The sequence below is a fragment of the Salvelinus namaycush genome, chromosome 3 (genome assembly GCF_016432855.1).
Source record: "Salvelinus namaycush isolate Seneca chromosome 3, SaNama_1.0, whole genome shotgun sequence".
Lineage (NCBI taxonomy): Eukaryota > Metazoa > Chordata > Actinopteri > Salmoniformes > Salmonidae > Salvelinus > Salvelinus namaycush.
This window is the reverse complement of record NC_052309.1, coordinates 80,099,597-80,113,734: the sequence shown is the minus strand read 5'-3', so window position 1 is coordinate 80,113,734 and position 14,138 is coordinate 80,099,597. Positions and strand designations below refer to the sequence as shown.

The 14,138-nt window shown below is 44.1% G+C and overlaps 1 protein-coding gene across 1 annotated transcript in view; it reads right to left on the bottom strand.

The window, feature by feature from the left end:
* Positions 1-464: 464 nt before the first annotated feature.
* Positions 465-14,138, bottom strand: part of LOC120040087 (somatostatin receptor type 5-like) — a 29,546-nt gene continuing 15,872 nt past the window's right edge. Inside the window, exon 2 of the mRNA XM_038985351.1 lies at positions 465-7,470. Coding sequence (XP_038841279.1) covers positions 5,934-7,379 — 1,446 coding nt within the window. The 5' untranslated portion in view covers positions 7,380-7,470 and the 3' untranslated portion in view covers positions 465-5,933. The remainder of the gene's footprint in view (positions 7,471-14,138) is intronic.

The following is a 14,138-nucleotide window of genomic DNA, read 5'->3' as shown; positions in this document are numbered from 1 at the left end:
TTTCCTCATATAAAACAACTGAAGGTCTGTTGACGAATCAGCGGCATGTCTCTGCCAAATGTGATTTCCGCGTGTCAACCTACGTTTTTATTTGAGGAGAAATACAATGTGTAGTGAGTGTTATAACTATAGCTCTACATGCTGTTTCATTGTGAGACCTGCGGGACAGATTTTGTCATTGCTGCTTGTAATCTTTGCAGAAATGGCCTTTTGGATAAGCGAGTTTGGAAATAAATGGGATTGAAAATATTTAATTGAAGTACTTCAGCAGTGGATTGAGTTAAGAGCTGGCCTATACTCCCAGGAGTATATAGTAAAGCACAGAAACTCCAACTATGTTATATGACGATTACTATTAGGCTACGTTAAGACATTTTGGTAAAGGTAAATATTATGACTTTGATTGTTATGGATTGTTTCCACTTGTTTTGGATAACGAACACAGTCAATCAAACAGACAGCCGTTTCACAGCCACAAAATCTTTATTTTTACATTTTACATTTACGTCACTTAGCAGATGGTCTTATCCAGAGCAACTTTTTATTTTATTAATCCAATTACATTTAGGGATTGGCTCCTGCTGATGCACAAAACACAGCAACTTCAAGAATGACAATCAAGAAAAGAGCCACCAGGCAGAGTACAAAATCCACACCTCATCTGCCAGAACAGTCCCTTCTCCCACACCTCATCTGCCAGAACAGTCCCTTCTCCCACACCTCATCTGCCAGAACAGTCCCTTCTCACACACCTCATCTGCCAGAACAGTCCCTTCTCCCACACCTCATCTGCCAGAACAGTCCCTTCTCCCACACCTCATCTGCCAGAACAGTCCCTTCTCCCACACCTCATCTGCCAGAACAGTCCCTTCTCCCACACCTAATCTGCTAGAACAGTCCCTTCTCCCACACCTCATCTGCCAGAACAGTCCCTTCTCCCACACCTCATCTGCTAGAACAGTCCCTTCTCCCACACCTCATCTGCCAGAACAGTCCCTTCTCCCACACCTCATCTGCCAGAACAGTCCCTTCTCCCACACCTCATCTGCTAGAACAGTCCCTTCTCCCTCACCTCATCTGCCAGAACAGTCCCTTCTCCCACACCTCATCTGCTAGAACAGTCCCTTCTCCCTCACCTCATCTGCCAGAACAGTCCCTTCTCCCTCACCTCATCTGCCAGAACAGTCCCTTCTCCCTCACCTCATCTGCCAGAACAGTCCCTTCTCCCACACCTCATCTGCTAGAACAGTCCCTTCTCCCTCACCTCATCTGCTAGAACAGTCCCTTCTCCCTCACCTCATCTGCTAGAACAGTCCCTTCTCCCACACCTCATCTGCTAGAACAGTCCCTTCTCCCACAAACCATCAGCAAACCATCTACTTGTTATCCCCCAGTTGTCTCTTTGAGCAATGCTTAAACTGTCAGATTGCATTGGCACAATGAGATGCTTGAGACATCATCAAAAAAAGAGGCACAATAACACTGATGGTGTTTTGGCATGGCCCATTGGAACGCAATGGCCACGCCACAGAATGATCCTCTACGGATAGTTAGCTGAGAACATGTCAATGCATGTGTGTTGGCCTTGGATTGAGAGATTTAATCCCAAACCAAATAGCACATCTGGATTAGATAAATACTATGCCTATTCTCTGACTTTCAGGGCTCTGTTGTGTTCTTACCCTTGCGCTACAGGCACTGTTTACATAGTGTTTCCATAGTAGCCACTGCCAAAAAGAGTGAATAATATCAGTGTTATCAGAGTCACCCGCGATTCTGTTTGCTTCTTTGTGTGCCCATATCATACTTAGGTGGGCGTCTGTGGGTGGAGAGAGCGGGCAATGAATCACACAGATTCATAAAGATACCACCCGTCGACCAATCAGGTGGTCAGCTGCTTGCCTCCCCTCCATCTACAATAAGCACTGCGCTGATTTTCACTGAGGAAAGATCACACAAAAAGTGGGAAACAAAAATCACATATGATAGAATAATCCCGTACACAACTCAAGCACGAGTAAACAAGTGTATATTTTACAGGAAAGTGGCAATTATACAACACTTCACAGTATGCTGCTTGTCACAAGTCTGCACAGCAGAACTGCAAGCATGGCATTAGTGAAACAATTCACTTTTCATAAGCCTTTAATGATGTTTTCACACCTCTTAATGCAGCTGTGTGAGAGAGAGTGTGTGTGTGGGAGTGTGGCAGCGGCGGGGTGGCAGAGGAAATTGATTTATCATGGATCAGGTAGCATTGTTCAAGTGAGTTAACTGCTTTCTACAATACACTGCTATTTGTATCATTGAATGCAGTGAAAGGGACACAAGAGTCAACAATGTTGGTGGAGTGTAACAATATACTGAGGCACTTTATGTGTTGGTCAGTGTGGTTTCACCTAATGCCTTCCACTCCACTGGGCAAATTGGTTTATGAGGGTTTGTGGCTTTATGATAACTCTGGTGTAACGGTCTAATAATGCATATTCTGTGTGCACCTACAGTACCAGTTTCTTTTTCATGGCTTGGTCTGTGCATGATTTACAGTAGTCTTTTCCCCTGATGAACTAGACCTCTAAAGAGAACATCCACTATTCTTACATTCTGCGCTCCTTTTGTTGTCCAAGTAAATATCTATGATAAAACAAATACATTTATTACACATTTAGTCATATGAATCACCTAGGTGTCAGATATTGTAGATACCATCCCTACAATGTCGTGATTTCAGCCATTCATGCTCATATCTTATCTGTCTATATTCTCATATCCTCTGTCTGTTCAACCTCAATGCCTCCAATGTGGCTCCCCTGTCATAGCTGCCAGATAGCATTCAAAAGAAAAGGAAAAAGTCATTCTTAAAAGAAACAATCAGTGTATAGGAACTCTGATGTTCCTTGACCTTTCAAATGGCATACTATATAGGCTGAGTTACAGAAACCAGAGGGTCAAGTGTTGAACAACAACACAACAACAATCAGATATGTGCAACCTTGGTATGCCCTCAAGCAAATTGAACACTCTCACCAGATATTCCACCTTGATATTCACTAACATGAGACACTGTCACCAGATATTCCACCTTGATATTCAGTAACATGAGACACTGTCACCAGATATTCCACCTTGATATTCAGTAACATGAGACACTGTCACCAGATATTCCACCTTGATATTCAGTAACATGAGACACTCTCACCAGATATTCCACCTTGATATTCAGTAACATGAGACACTGTCACCAGATATTCCACCTTGATATTCAGTAACATGAGACACTGTCACCAGATATTCCACCTTGATATTCAGTAACATGAGACACTGTCACCAGATATTCCACCTTGATATTCAGTAATACGAGACACTGTCACCAGATATTCCACCTTGATATTCAGTAACATGAGACACTGTCACCAGATATTCCACCTTGATATTCAGTAATATGAGACACTGTCACCAGATATTCCACCTTGATATTCAGTAACATGAGACACTGTCACCAGATATTCCACCTTGATATTCAGTAACATGAGACACTGTCACCAGATATTCCACCTTGATATTCAGTAACATGAGACACTGTCACCAGATATTTCACCTTGATATTCAGTAATATGAGACACTGTCACCAGATATTCCACCTTGATATTCAGTAACATGAGACACTGTCACCAGATATTCCACCTTGATATTCAGTAACATGAGACACTGTCACCAGATATTCCACCTTGATATTCAGTAACATGAGACACTGTCACCAGATATTCCACCTTGATATTCAGTAACATGAGACACTCTCACCAGATATTCCACCTTGATATTCAGTAACATGAGACACTGTCACCAGATATTCCACCTTGATATTCAGTAACATGAGACACTGTCACCAGATATTCCACCTTGATATTCAGTAACATGAGACACTGTCACCAGATATTCCACCTTGATATTCAGTAATACGAGACACTGTCACCAGATATTCCACCTTGATATTCAGTAACATGAGACACTGTCACCAGATATTCCACCTTGATATTCAGTAACATGAGACACTGTCACCAGATATTCCACCTTGATATTCAGTAACATGAGACACTGTCACCAGATATTCCACCTTGATATTCAGTAATATGAGACACTGTCACCAGATATTCCACCTTGATATTCAGTAATACGAGACACTGTCACCAGATATTCCACCTTGATATTCAGTAACATGAGACACTGTCACCAGATATTCCACCTTGATATTCAGTAACATGAGACACTGTCACCAGATATTCCACCTTGATATTCAGTAACATGAGACACTGTCACCAGATATTCCACCTTGATATTCAGTAATATGAGACACTGTCACCAGATATTCCACCTTGATATTCAGTAATACGAGACACTGTCACCAGATATTTCACCTTGATATTGAGTAATACGAGACACTGTCACCAGATATTCCACCTTGATATTCAGTAATACGAGACACTGTCACCAGATATTCCACCTTGATATTCAGTAATACGAGGCACTGTCACCAGATATTCCACCTTGATATTCAGTAATACGTGACACTGTCACAAGATATTCCACCTTGATATTCAGTAATACGAGACACTGTCACCAGATATTCCACCTTGATATTCAGTAATACGAGACACTGTCACCAGATATTCCACCTTGATATTCAGTAATACGTGACACTGTCACCAGATATTCCACCTTGATATTCAGTAATACAAGACACTGTCACCAGATATTTCACCTTGATATTCAGTAATACAAGACACTGTCACCAGATATTCCACCTTGATATTCAGTAATACGAGACACTGTCACCAGATATTCCACCTTGATATTCAGTAACATGAGACACTGTCACCAGATATTCCACCTTGATATTCAGTAACATGAGACACTGTCACCAGATATTCCACCTTGATATTCAGTAACATGAGACACTGTCACCAGATATTCCACCTTGATATTCAGTAACATGAGACACTGTCACCAGATATTCCACCTTGATATTCAGTAACATGAGACACTGTCACCAGATATTCCACCTTGATATTCAGTAACATGAGACACTGTCACCGGATGCCAAGTTGCCAACTCTTTCCAGAGCCCTTTTCTTCCCCCATATAGCAGCAGTACAAACACAACCACGGCTCACAACACACAAGCAAAATAAACCCTAAAAAATCTACAACCACTGTTTGATTTAATGCCAATCAGGGCACCTGTTTTCCTCCTTTGATTGTGCACCCCCCAGTCCTCAAAAATCTAAACAAACAAGTGGTACAGTCTTAGAAAAAGAGGTGCTATCTACAGCCAAAGAACCCTTTTGGAACCTTTTTGTAACCCTTGTTCTAAGAGTGTAGGGCCATTCTGTTGGCATGGAATAGAAGGTGCCTTCTTTTTCTTCTGTCCTCTGTTCCTCCAGCTAAGGTGTAGCGAGGTGAATGACTAGGATATAAAAGTGACGCTACATTCATCTATATATAATTGATTGTCACATTGTGCAGTAAAAATGTAACACAATCAGATATGTCAGATAAGTTTGGAAAAAGGCACAGACATTATGTACATACAGTGATCATGTGGGAAAACATATAAACACAGATTGAAATTGTACAAATGTCTTCAGAAACAACCTAGTATATACACCGTTTTACAGGCAGTATCAAGTCATTGTAACACAAATTCCATTGGCTTGATGCAGAGTTCAAACGCTCTCAGCCCATTGATCAGAAATGTAGCAATACATTATGAAAGGTGCTATGGCCTTGCAGAGTGCTTCTCTTCTCTATATGTGTATAGCGCTGTACATTTAAATAGAGCCACACTTTAGCTCTTTCCATAGACATTACATGAATGCTACAAAATATTAATGCAAGTTCCATCAGGTAACTGACTTCAGAGACAGTTATTTTACATTATAGGTAGCTTATCTCCAGTGAGGTGTTCTTCTCCACTGGCTCCTCTGGCAGTGGTTTGACACTCCCATTTGTGTGTCCATTATGCAGGGATGCTGGAGGCCCCAAGCTTGGGCCTTTCCCACCAATGTCACCAGCTTTGGCTTTCCTTTCTGGGGATGCCACATGCTCAGATGCCCCTGGAGCTGGCGCCTTGGGTGTTAACAGGGCCTGGGAACTCTCAGGATGTTCGTTCCCATTCTGGGCGATCCTACAGATCTCCGTCATCTCTGTGACGTCCTCCCTGTCTTCATCATCCTCTTCCTCCTCCTCATCTCGTACGACCCTCCTCAAGCTCTCTCGGGGCTTCAGCACCCTACCTCTCTCCTCCTGCTGCTGCTGGCGCTCTGTCAGGTCGTGGCTCTCCACCTTGCGTGAGGAGCGACACAGGGCCTTGCGGAAGCCCCGCTTAAAGTTTTCTGACAGGAAGCCGTAGACGATGGGGTTGGCGCAGCTGTTGGCGTAACCCATTACCACAACAAAGTAGTAGAGGCCCGGGTACTCTGATGGCAGAGACACCAGCAGGTTGAGAATGTTGAGGGCGTAGAAGGGCAACCAGCAGAAGACAAACACGGCCACCACGATCACCACCATGCGCGTCACCTTGCGCTCGGACTTCCTGCGCTTGGTGGACGTGGCGTGGACCTTCTTGCCAGAGCTGCGGATCTTGAAGACGATGAGCAGGTAGCAGAGGCAGATGATGAGGAGTGGGCAGAAGAAACCCACTGTGGACGTGTAGATGATAAAAGCCGCCCGCCAAATGTCGGCCGGCCGAGGCCAGGAGATATTGCAGGTGCCGCCCGTCTTGTGGACGTTGGCGAAGATTACCACAGGCAGGACCACCAGGAAGGAGATGGCCCACACTGTGCCGTTGACCACCTTGGCGACCTGGGGCCGCCGCCACTTGGAGGAGCGTATGGGATGGACCACTGCCAGGTAGCGGTCAATGCTCATGACGGTCAGGCAGAAGATGGAGGTGAATTGGTTGATGGAGTCCACGGTCATGACCAGGCGGCACATAAAGGAGCCAAAGGGCCAAAACTGGAGGGTGTTCTGGACAGCCAGGAAGGGCAGGCCCAGCATGAAGAGCTCATCAGCGATGGCCAGGTTCAGGATGTAGATGTTAGTCACAGACTCCGTCTTGGAGTAGTGCAGCACAATGTGGATGACCAGGCTGTTCCCGCCAAGGCCGATGACACAGACGATGATGTAGATGAGTGGGATGAGGACCCCTGCTACACTGGGTCCTAATGGCATCTCTGGAATGTTGGTGGAGTTGATACAGTTGAAGAGGGTGTCGTTGAGGAGGGTGTCATTGAGGAGGGTGTCGTTGCATAGTAGCAAAGACAGGGGGAGGTCGGGGTAAGAGCTGGGGACTGTTCTGTTCTCCCACATGTCCTCCGACATCTCTGAGGGGGCGGTGAGCAGAAGTCCAGGCAGGAGAGATGGAGGAGCAGGGGGATGTCTGTCTGTCTCTCTCAACTCCCACCCATCTGTCCTGTGGAGAGACCAGAAAGACTTATTAAACTGAGGAGATCTTTCATATCTCATCTTTTATTGAGAAGCATCTGTAGCTCAATGGAGAGAAGGAGAGACACAAATTAAAAGGGACCTTAAAAGGGATGTGACCGACTTGACATCGGCTTTATGTCTGTTATGCCTCTTATGGGCTCTTTCAGGGCCAAGGCACAATAGTAGCCAGACAATACGTCATTGAGGGGGGTTTTTCAAACGGCTTTAATTGTGTTCTTGCACATCATTCAGGTGAAGCCTTGTTTGGTAAATTCCCAGAAGCATGAGGTACATGAGAGAAGAAGACGTCAGTGTCTGACTGTGTGAAAAGCTGCTGTTAAAACAAGTCTCAAGACAAATGAAGAGCTGGGGAAAACAATGAGAGTGGAAGATGAAACAAAACAAAAAAGAGCAGGTAGTGGATGTTAAATTAAATGATAAGTATGAAATTATGAAAAAGGACACCCAAATGGGATGTCACTAGGTACGCAGCGCAGCATGAGTCAGACAGGAAATAATTAAGGCCAGACAAGGAGTGAGGGCATGGAGAGAAATCAACCAGATCGCAACACCTGTGTTTGGCTTCTCTTTATGGCTATTGACCGCCCAGACAAATTAAACAGAGTGTGTTCCCACAAACAGCCACTGCTGGGGCTAATAATTTACATTTTATTGGTAACTAGGTACTCTGGTGCACCACAGACCACTGTGTGTAGCTCTTCTGCCAACACATATGCTGTCATCGGTGTGTATGTACTTGTGTGAATGTAAATATGGAGTGTGTGTGTATGTGTGCACAGTTAATGTGAGACGGGAGAAAGCTCAGGTAAGCTCAAAGGCTTTGGAGGGCCCTTTTCGTATCTAGCTGTGGAGTCGCAATGCCACGCTGGGTAAATATCCACTACTGATGACGTGTAGGGGTTCTGGAACAAATTAACACCTGGCTTTTTCTCTCTCTATCTACCTCCTTCCATCATACTGTGTAGAACCCATGAAAACACAGATAGGAATGACCATGGATTCATCTCTTTATGCTAAGAAGCTGTAACAGCAATGTATATAGTTTTAAATCACTTGCAAAAATGTGACTTGTTTTTTTAATTAAAAAGAAGATTATGTATTGATTTAACATAACGACCTGGGTCAAGCAGGTCATCCTTTGTCCCTTGGTACTTGGTCCTGTGTCATAGGTACCGTCATTACAAGAGAGGTATTTGGTCAGCAATGGATGTACTGAACTACAAAATGGACACATACACATGAATTCTATGGACTTCCCACTGGGCAAAAACTGGTTGAATCAAGGTTGTTTCCACATCATAAAAAATAAATACATGTGATGATGTTGAATCAACGTGGAAAACTGATTGGATTTGCAAAAAGCATCAACGTCAGGGAATTTTGTATTTTTTTCACCAAACTTTTAATGTAAATCCAACGTCATGGTGCAATTTTTTTTTGATTTCACGTTGACTTCACATTAGTTGACAATTCAACCAAATATACATAAAAAATAGTAGTTGAACGGACATCTGTACCAAGTGGGTTAGAACATGTCATATCTATCACCACAGTTAAATGTAATACCATTTTGCATATTATCATGGTTTTCAAATCTATTCGTTTCTGTCCCATGAAATATGCATAATAATATTTTCTCTGTTTTCGGAAATGTAATTTAATGATTTTTTTTCAGGAAAATCAAAACTATACTTATAATAGCACAGACGTGAGCTGAGCTCATTGATAGGGTTCATCAAACACTCCGACTGTTTCCTCAGTTCACTAAAAGGTTATCATCACTTCAAAATCTGGAAGCTGAGGTGAAGCAGATTCAAAGCAGGCTTTCCACCTCACTGACGCTCAGGTTCAGATCTGAGCTACATGAAGAAAGACCAACTGTGAAAATGTACTGGCAAAGGAACGTGAGAGATAAACAGATGTTTTAAGGGTTGAAGAGAAATATTACACAGTATATATACTGAGTGTACAAAACATTAGGACAGACTGATCAGGTGAATCCAGGTGAAAGCTGTGATCCCTTATTGTGTCACTTGTTAAATCCACTTCAACGCTGCTGGGTTTTTCATGCTCAACAGTTTCCCGTGTGTATCAAGAATGGTCCACCACATAAAGGACATCCATTCACTTTGGACACCTTGTAGAGTCCATGCCCCGGTGAATTGAGGCTGTTCTGAGGGCAAAAGGGGGGTTGCAACTCAATATTAGGAAGTTGTTCTTAATGTTTTGTACACTCAGTGTATATTTCTTAAATGTTTCATTTTGACTAAGAGCATTTTCCTCCATCGCACAATTTCTATATTCTAAATTGTTTGATTATTTTCATGCGAGGTGCATACATTTACCATCCTCCAACATTGGTGCTGGTTTCCCCGAGCTGCGGAGACACCAGGGAGAAGGAATGCGTTGGGATTGCTGCCATAAATCAAACAGAACCAAATAAAGGGCACACATGACAGGCTAACAAGATCACGCTCTGAAGTCTTCAGCTCCACATGGAGAAGAGAGGGAAGCCATTGCATTTATCTTTATCCTTGGGTTATGAACATAACATTGTCACTAATGCCTTGATTTCCTTCAGTTATTAACATATTGTTAGTGGAATGGTCTTTGCACGATGGGACAGTTTTTCTCTGAAGGCTCTCTCTTATCTCTAGCATTTGTCTTCTCTGCACAGAGAAGAGCAGCTCAGGACCTGTGGGCCAGCCTTAAAATACATTTTTAAAAGTATTACATTTACAAATGGGGGTTCTGAGCTGGTCAGGGTACCATGGGGAAGGCAGGAATATAGTATGAATGCAGAACACACACGTCTTTTAATCAATGTCATTCTCTTTTACTGCCACTCGGGAGCCATTTGTCCAGCTAACAAATATTTCTGAATGAGTCTGGCCAGTCAGTGCAGCAGTGCGGAGCTGCGATGGGAAAAGAGACATAAAAGCTAAGTGAGTACTTCAGAGCTGCATCCACGTAATCAGCCCTCTTAGCCAGATCAATTGTGTTCCATAGCTGGGAAGAACAGAAGACACATGCCTCTTAAAGATGATCACTAATGCACATGATCATACATGGTTTATTGGGTACACCCATCTAGTACTGGGTCTAACCCCCCTTTGCCTCCAGAACAGCCTGAATTATTTGGGGCATGGAAACATTGCTCAATTGATATCGAGGGACCTAACGTGTGCCAGGAAAACATTCCCCATACCACACCACCGCCACCAGCATGTACCGTTGACAACAGGCTGGATGAGGCCATGGACTCATGCTGCTTACACCAAATTCTGGGATTTGTCGGAACAGGCAATGTTTTTCCACTCCTCAATGGTCCAGTGTTTGTGATAGCGTGCCCACTGGAGTCGCTTCGTTTTTAGCTGATAGGTGTGGAACCCGGTGTGGTTGTCTGCTGCAATAGCCCATCCGTGACAAGGATGGACAAAATGTGCATTTCGAGATACACAGCACTGTTGTACTGCACCGTTATTTGCCAGTTTGTGGCCCGTCTGTTAGCTTGCCATTCTCCTTTGACCTCTCATCAATGTGCTGTTTTTGCCCACAGGACTGCCGCTGACTTGATGTTTTTTGTGTGTCGCACCATTCTCTGTAAACCATAGACACTCTCGTGCGTGAAAAGCCCAGGAGGGCGGCTGCTTCTGAGATACTGGATTTGGCGCGCCTGGCACCGACGATCATACTTTAATTAACATTTTTATTTCACCTTTATTTAACCAGGTAGGCCAGTTGAGAACAAGTTCTCATTTACAACTGCGACCTGGCCAAGATAAAGCAAAGTAGTGAGACACAAACAATAACACGGAGTTACACATGGAATAAACAAACATACAGTCAATAACACAATAGAAAAGTATATATGCAGTGTGTGCAAATGAGGTAAGATGAGCGAGGTAAGGCAATAAATAGGCCATAGTGGCGAAATAATTACAATTTAGCAAATAAACACTGGAGTGATAGATGTGCAGAGGATGAATGGGCAAGTAGAGATACTGGGGAAAGGAGAAAAAAAAAGAAATAACAGTATGGGGATGAGGTAGTTGGATGGGCTATGTACAGGTGCAGTGATCTGTGAGCTGCTCTGACAGCTGGTGCTTAAAGTTAGAGAGGGAGATATGAGTCTCTAGCTTCAGTGATTTTTGCAATTCGTTCCAACCATTGGCAGCAGAGAACTGGAAGGAAAGGCGGCCAAAGGAGGAATTGGCTTTGTGACCAGTGAAATATACCTGCTGGAGCGCGTGCTATGGGTGGGTGCTGCTATGGTGACCAGTGAGCTGAGATAAGGTGGGGCTTTACCTAGCAAGGACTTATAGATGACCTGGAGCCAGTGGGTTTGGCGACGAATATGAAGCGAGGGCCAGCCAACGAGAGCATACAGGTCGCAGTGGTGGGTAGTATATAGTGCTTTGGTGACAAAACGGATGGCACTGTGATAGACTGTATCCAATTTGCTGAGTAGAGTGTTGGATGCTATTTTGTAAATTACATCGCCAAAGTCAAGGATCGGTAGGATAGTCCGTTTTACGAGGGTATGTTTGGCAGCAGAGTGAAGGATGCTTTGTTGCGAAATAAGAAGCCGATTCTAGATTTGATTTTGGATTGGAGATGCTTAATGTGAGTCTGGAAGGAGAGTTTACAATATAACCAGACACCTATGTATTTGTAGTTGTCCACATATTCTAAGTCAGAACCGTCCAGAGTAGTGATGCTGGAAGGGCAGGCAGGTGCGGGCAGCAATCGGTTGAAGAGCATGCATTTAGTTTTACTTGCATTTAAGAGCAGTTGGAGGCCACGGAAGGAGAGTTGTATGGCATTGAAGCTCGTCTGGAGGTTAGTTCACACAGTGTCCAAAGAAGGGCCAGATGTATACAGAATGGTGTTGTCTGCGTAGAGGTGGATCAGAGAATCACCAGCAGCAAGAGCGACATCATTGATGTATACAGAGAATTGAACCCTGTGGCACCCCCATAGAGACTGCCAGAGGTCTGGACAACAGGCCCTCCGATTTGACACACTGAACTCTGTCTGAGAAGTAGTTGGTGAACCAGGCGAGGCAGTCATTTGAGAAACCAAGGCTGTTGAGTCTGCCGATAAGAATGTGGTGATTGACAGAGTCGACAGCCTTGGCCAGGTTGATGAATACAGCTGCACAGTATTGTCTCTTATCGATGGCGGTTATAATATTGTTTAGGACCTTGAGCGTGGCTGAGGTGCACCCATGACCAGCTCGGAAACCAGATTTCATAGCCAGAGAAGGTACGGTGGGATTCGAAATGGTCGGTGATCTGTTTGTTCATTTGGCTTTCGAAGACCATAGAAAGGCAGGGTAGGATAGATATAGGTCTGTCACAGTTTGGGTCTAGAGTGTTTGACCGCGGCAGCTTTCCAATCTTTGGGGATCTCAGACGATACGAAAGAGAGTTTGAACAGGCTGGTAATAGGGGTTGCAACAATTGCAGCAGATACTTTTAGAAAGAGAGGGTCCAGATTGTCTAGCCCGGCTGATTTGTAGGGGTCCATGTTTTGCAGATTTTTCAGAACATCAGCTATCTGGATTTGGGTGAAGGAAAAATCGGGGAGGCTTGGGCAAGTTGCTATGGGGTGGGCAGGGCTGTTGACCGGGGTAGGGATAGCCAGGTGGAAAGCATGGCCAGCCGTAGAAAAATGCTTATTGAAATTCTTAATTATAGTGGATTTATCAGTGGTGACAGTGTTTCCTATCCTCAGTGCAGTGGGTAGCTGGGAGGAGGTGCTCTTATTCTCCATGGACTTTACAGTGTCCCAGAACTTTTTGGAGTTTGTGCTACAGGATGCAAATTTCTGTTTGAAAAAGCTAGCCTTTGCTTGCCTAACTGCCTGTGTATATTGGTTCCTAACTTCCCTGAAAAGTTGCATATCGCGGGGGCTATTCAATGCTAATGCAGTATGCCATAGGATGTTTTAGTGCTGGTCAAGGGCAGTCAGGTCTGGAGAGATCCAAGGGCTAAATCTGTTCCTGGTTCTAAATTCTTTGAATGGGGCATGCTTATTTAAGATGGTGAGGAAAGCACTTTTAAAGAATAACCAGGCATCCTCTACAGACGGAATGAGGTCAATATCCTTCCAGAATACATGGGCCAGGTCGATTAGAAAGGCCTGCTTGCTGAGGTGTTTTAGGGAGCGTTTGACAGTGATGAGGGGTGGTCGTTTGACCGCAGACCCATAGCGGACGCAGGCAATGAGGCAGTGAACTCTGCATGCTATCTCTGCAGTAGATTACAACTCCGCTCCCTTTGGCAGTTCTATCTTGTCGGAAAATGTTATAGTTAAGAATGGAAATTTCAGGGTTTTTGGTGGCTTTCCTAAGCCAGCATTCAGACATGGCTAGGACATCCAGGTTGGCAGAGTGTGCTAAAGCAGTGAATAAAACAATCTTAGGGAGAAGGCTTCTAATGTTAACATGCATGAAACCAAGGCTTTTACGGTTACAGAAGTCAACAAATGAGAGCGCCTGGGTAATGGGAGTGGAGCTAGGCACTGCAGGGCCTGGATTAACCTCTACATCACCAGAGGATCAGAGGAGGAGTAGGATAAGGGTACGGCTAAAGGCTATAAAAACTGGTAGTCTAGTGCATTCAGAAC